Here is a 5,264-nt window from a genome sequence, read left to right on the forward strand (position 1 = left end):
TGATATACGTACCAAGGGGAATTAGTTGTAGCCAGAAGAACTACATTAGAATTCTCATTAGACACTAATCCATCCAATCTAGAAAGAAGTTCTGACCTGAATCTCTTTGCAGGTTCAGACAATATACAGTCTCCTTTATTTGTGGCGATCCAGTCAATCTCGTCGATAAAAATAATTGTAGGCGAATGACTATAGGCAAGTTCAAATAAAACCTGTTCAGTTTAACAAATTTTATTATTATTCATTATTAAAATTATTATTCATTAAATATTATATTCGAAATTCCTTAAATTCATTGCCTCATCACGAATATGATATCATTTCGTTTTCCAAACAACTATTCTATTTATATATAAATGACGAAAAATAAAATCAAATCTTTTTATACCTAGACAAGTCTAGTCTCCTTCATAGACAAAGGAACAAAGAAACTTACATAGACAAAGCAACTTACACGTATATACTTCTCGGAATCGCCTCTCCATTTGCTGACCAATGAGCTGGCAGTTATGTTAAAAAAAGGTGCAATGGCACTCTGTCGCGACTGCCTTCGCTAACTTCGTTTTCCCTGTTTTGTATATTTCTTGTAAACACGTACAGAAATGAAAAGAATACCAGGTGGGCCGTACAGCAAAATACCTTTCCAGGGGGAAAACGGGCTATCAAAAAAGATATGATACTTAAGGGGATACACAACGGCCTCCTTAACAGCGGTTTTACATTCCTCTAGGCCTATAACGTCATCTCAATGTACATTTAATTTGTTTACTATGATCTCCTGTGACGATACAAAGATAAAATGGCGTCTTCTCTATATTAAGTAAGTGTTACATAATTTGATATTTGAAGCGTTACTGAAACCACGTCATCGTCGATATACGTTGGACGGTTTATCGACGGGAATTTTATCGTTTAAAAGGTTTACGATACGTATATTAATCGAAAATAACTTAAGCATGAGATGTCCTCAGCAATCTTCCGTAATTCCGGATTATCTGAATAAAGCTTTTCAATGCATTTCAATATCTTCGATTGCATGGATTGTTCCATTGGGACGTTAAATAGCTCTTCTGATGAACGTCCATCACTCTCATTGGGGAATAGTGACGTCACTGTCATTGCGAGATTAATATGATTCGTATTGTCATCAGTTATCTTCTGCTGTAGATTCGTCTCTTTCACAGGCTCACTTCTCGCTTGTTTACTAATAGATTTGGCTTTTGTCTCAATACTTCTACAAACACTGGATCATATTGTAATACGATACGTTGAATACGATACGTTGAATACGTTGAATACCGTTTAATATCGTTAAATAATTTAAATTCTTCCGTTTTGCTTGCATTTGTCACTTCCCTCGTCATTTCCCTTCCAGTTATTTTCTTACACAATATGGGATATTTTTGAAATTTCATCTTGTAATAATTTTCATACTCTACAACGATAATTTCCAAATCGATGTTGTCGCAGACCCGATGTTCGGGAGATAGACGAGCTTCCCGGAATAATACATCGCTAATGTCTATATACCTAAAAAAATGTAGTTTTTAATTAATTATAGTTTTTAACTGATTAAAAATATTTTTCGCAATGACTGAACACTATAAGATAACCATCAAACAACTGTTTTATCTCTAGGTAAGACAGGCAAAAGAATGCATTTACTATATAAATCCTCGAAGATAATTTCTTGTCTTCTGCTCTTTAATTTCCAATTTTTAGATGGATAAGAATAATTTGAATTTATATTTCATATATTTGTTTATAACTAGTTAATCTACATTATCGATTGAGTTATTCTTAACTACTGAATTACCGATGTCGAATTTTCAAATTTGGCTTCGCCTTCCCTTTCCACGATGTCCACTGATTTCTATTTCGATTGGTCACTGACACTATTCAAAAAAATTGGAACTAGGAATATATTTTAATTATAATATACTCACCCATTGTGTTCCAAATAATCACATACAAGGTATAATATGTTCCGATGACGTTCCGAAATACGACTCTCCTCCTAATATAATTATTTTTTCATTACAATAATATAAGTTTTTTCATGTAATTTTTTGTTACATTTGCGAATTCAACGAGTTACACATGATTTTTCATGAAACACGAACGTTAAAAATATTTGATACAGCCTAATTATAAAAATTGTTAGAAGCAAAAGTCATAGATACTATGTGCGAGTATCGCATGAAACGAACAGCTATTAAGAGAACTGCAGCAATATTACAAATCAAATAACAAAACACACTCGTCTGTGACATGGAAATTCTAAAATCTAAAATCTAGAATATTCCTTACCTTTTTTCGCAGATTATAAAATATCTTATTCATACTACCTTGCATCGATAAATCACCGTTCATAGTGACACTTTCAAATCGCCTATCGTTTCTCAATGGATACGAGAATTTCCGTTTATTACTTTAAAAACAACCCGTCCATTACGTTTCTGTTAAAAAATTCTTTCAACTCCGTTGAAAACCGAGCATCAAACAAGAGACAAACGATTTGTTGCCATGGAAATGTTTGGTTCACACATAAGCACCGCACAAATATAATGATAGAATAGCTGAGTGTGTGTACTGTATAGTAAGATGGATGCAACGTGGAAATAGAAAGAGAACACCATGTATAGATACTTCCTGTTCTTGTTTAATCAGGCATGCACACTAGTGGACACTGACGCTGCTCGTATACCCCTGTTACATATTTCCTGTACAAGTGCGCGTCATTAGACAAGGACGGAACATCCTCTCTCTACTTCTCTATCGCGTTTTTAGTTCGCTCACGCGCTCTGTACTTATATCTATTACATTTCCACCATAGGCAGCGGCCGTGCAGTGACTTACAAAAGTTCCGAACGGTTCCATCCTGGGCGGACGGTTAATTGCGTTCGGTACTTCGAGGCAGGAAGGTGAGTACAGAATCGCTCCTCTTAGTACTCTTATTAGAAGTGTTATCATCGAATATAAGTTTTTTCAATAAATTCTTATCGTTTTACAATCTTTCTAGAATACAATGACGTCAGCAATCGATCATTTTCGCGAATTTATTGTAAATTAATTGGGGGAATATCTGGAGTTCTTTATCGGTTTCAACTGTAAAATCAGCAACTATTCGAATTTTTCATTCATAATTGTGACGTTTTCGACTCTTCCGTTGCCAAGACCCTCTTGAGATTTTTGGCACGTTCCATCACCTTTGTTAAACGAGTGCACATTGGTGGATATATTGATTTTAAAAACCAATACGTGAACGAGGTTTATTATCTCACTGGGACAAAGAAATCCGTTTTATTCGCGAATTTTCCGTGTTTCTTCTTAATTTTCGTAAGTGTCTGGCGCGGAGCATTATTTGAATGAACTTTTCATCGTTCAGATTATATTTCGTTTAAAAAGATTGAAATTGATGTCGAGAAGAAATGAAACAAGGTGCTCGGGCATTCCATCGTTTCCCGGGGAAAGAGAAATATGAAAAAAACGGTCGTTCTTCCTTCTGCCATTTTCGTCCATTACCAAAATGGTATGACCCAAATGTCCCGGGTCGTGAATCAATCAAGCGAATTTTGAATAATTTTTGAATAATATCCAGTTAATAATTTGTGAAACAAATTAATTTCATTTTATCGTTGGAAACAAATTAGTTGGATTTTTCTTTCTTTAGCAGTTTTCGCCGGAGTTGACCTGACGTGCTACTTCAGTTTCCATCTTCGCTTCTCGAAACTTCCAACGTCCTTGGTGTTGCAGTCTCCTTGCCCAGGTGAGTACATAGCTTCTAGATACTCGTCGCTGTTCATCCTTACGAGCCTCTCGAGCTTTAGTTGTCAATTGTTATCGTTAAAGGAAGAGAAGCTCGCGACAGATGTTATCGAACAAATCGTTTATTCTCGAAAAGTTCGAACTTGTTCGTTGCGTTTGAATATATATGGACGGACTCCATTTTTCATGACATCTTCATGATTTGTCATGTCGTGAGTATAGCTTCTGACTACCATATGTTTGTGATTTATGTGAAATTTGACCACTATACCGTGATAGAAAAATATTTCCAATGAATTATAAATATTTTACATTGTGAATTATAAATATTTGTTACAAATTATATCGTACTTGAGGTGAAAATGAACCATATATCTGCTTATGGAATACGAGGTAGTAAATCATTCGAAACATAATATCGATTCATTAAGCACATATACAATAACGTTTACGAATGAATATTGCGAATTATTGTATGGCTTTAATGCGGTATTTAATGTTTTGATTGCGGTCTTTGAAATGGTATCATAGGTGCTGATATAATATCGCGCGAAAAAGGAAAGACCAGTGGTTAATATTGCAGGTGCACCAGTACGTTGCGCTCGTCGGGGGTGGTTTTGACGCCGGTGCCGAGGAGAGACGCAGAACGTGTTCGATCGACCCGCGAACGTAGCCCGTGCTCATACTGCGACAGAGTTCGTTTCAGTTAGGCTCAGTCGCTGTTTGTCCGTCGACAGCGTATAGTCGCGTCGGCCTACGATTCCTTTTTTCTTCTTGTTTCTTGCGAACTCTCTCGCAACAGCCGTTCTATACGTACGCCGCCAGTATATCGCGTGATCATCGTTCCCGTTGCTTCCCTTACCCTCTCACGTCCCTCGAAGAAGATCTCCCTTGGTTTTTTCCTTGTTTGGAGGGAATTCATCGCTCGGACACATGGACTGCGAAGCACGAGGGTTGATCGAGGCATCAGCGTGATGTACTTTTCAGGTTTCATATTTTCTCTATGATACTTTCTAAGGAGAATTTGGAAGATATACATTTTTAGGAAATAAAGGTTTTTATGGAGTCATCGATAGGTTAGAATTTAATTAACTCTCTTATAACAGGTATTCCAATTTTTTAATATATAAATTTAGTTTCCTCTATGGTGTTAGAGAACATAATGCGGGCATTTTATGATATAACGAATATATTCGTATATATTTTAGTTTATTCATTCGTCAAATTTCCCTAGTAGGCCGGCCTGCAGCTCACATGCAGCACTTAGTAAAAATTTGTTTTGTTAGAGGTTGGCCATTCTTCTTGCTATAAAAATATCGTGAAGTCATATCATATGATAAAGCACCTTCTGAAAGCTAGATGCTCGATAACGAGCCTAATGATTCTCGGTAGTTTGTAATGTCAAGCTTTGAATTGGCGAGATCGATCTGCTGTCAAACCGCCGTCCAGCGGCGACCATTCTTTAACCACGTTCAAGGGGTATATCACGCTACAGA

At 36.3% G+C, this 5,264-nt stretch overlaps 1 protein-coding gene and 2 long non-coding RNA genes across 3 annotated transcripts; 1 reads left to right on the plus strand and 2 right to left on the minus strand.

Annotated features, from left to right (window-relative positions):
* Positions 1-148: 148 nt before the first annotated feature.
* LOC117212770 lies at positions 149-552 on the minus strand. Its single transcript, XR_004488525.1, has 2 exons — positions 455-552; positions 149-212 (listed from the first exon to the last, which is right to left on the minus strand). It is a non-coding gene; the product is annotated as an uncharacterized LOC117212770 (long non-coding RNA).
* Positions 553-726: 174 nt separating this feature from the next.
* Positions 727-1,845, minus strand: LOC117212772. Its single transcript, XM_033457793.1, has 4 exons — positions 1,817-1,845; positions 1,333-1,530; positions 931-1,243; positions 727-732 (listed from the first exon to the last, which is right to left on the minus strand). The coding sequence occupies exons 2-4, from the start codon at positions 1,413-1,415 to the stop codon at positions 727-729; spliced, it is 402 nt and encodes a 133-aa protein (XP_033313684.1). The 5' UTR covers positions 1,416-1,530; positions 1,817-1,845.
* A 623-nt stretch (positions 1,846-2,468) lies between these two features.
* Positions 2,469-3,877, plus strand: LOC117212771. The gene is made up of 2 exons (XR_004488526.1): positions 2,469-2,924; positions 3,677-3,877. It is a non-coding gene; the product is annotated as an uncharacterized LOC117212771 (long non-coding RNA).
* Positions 3,878-5,264: the final 1,387 nt, after the last annotated feature.

Source organism: Bombus bifarius, unplaced genomic scaffold, assembly GCF_011952205.1.
Source record: "Bombus bifarius isolate JDL3187 unplaced genomic scaffold, Bbif_JDL3187 scf7180000008374_frag, whole genome shotgun sequence".
Taxonomy (NCBI): domain Eukaryota; kingdom Metazoa; phylum Arthropoda; class Insecta; order Hymenoptera; family Apidae; genus Bombus; species Bombus bifarius.

Bases quoted from the DNA above. Each gene is read 5' to 3' on its own strand.
- LOC117212772 (XM_033457793.1), bottom strand. From the start codon at position 1,415: ATGAAATTTCAAAAATATCCCATATTGTGTAAGAAAATAACTGGAAGG. The intron at 1,244-1,332 runs GGAAGAATTTAA...AATATGATCCAG, and splicing joins GTGACAAATGCAAGCAAAAC to TGTTTGTAGAAGTATTGAGA.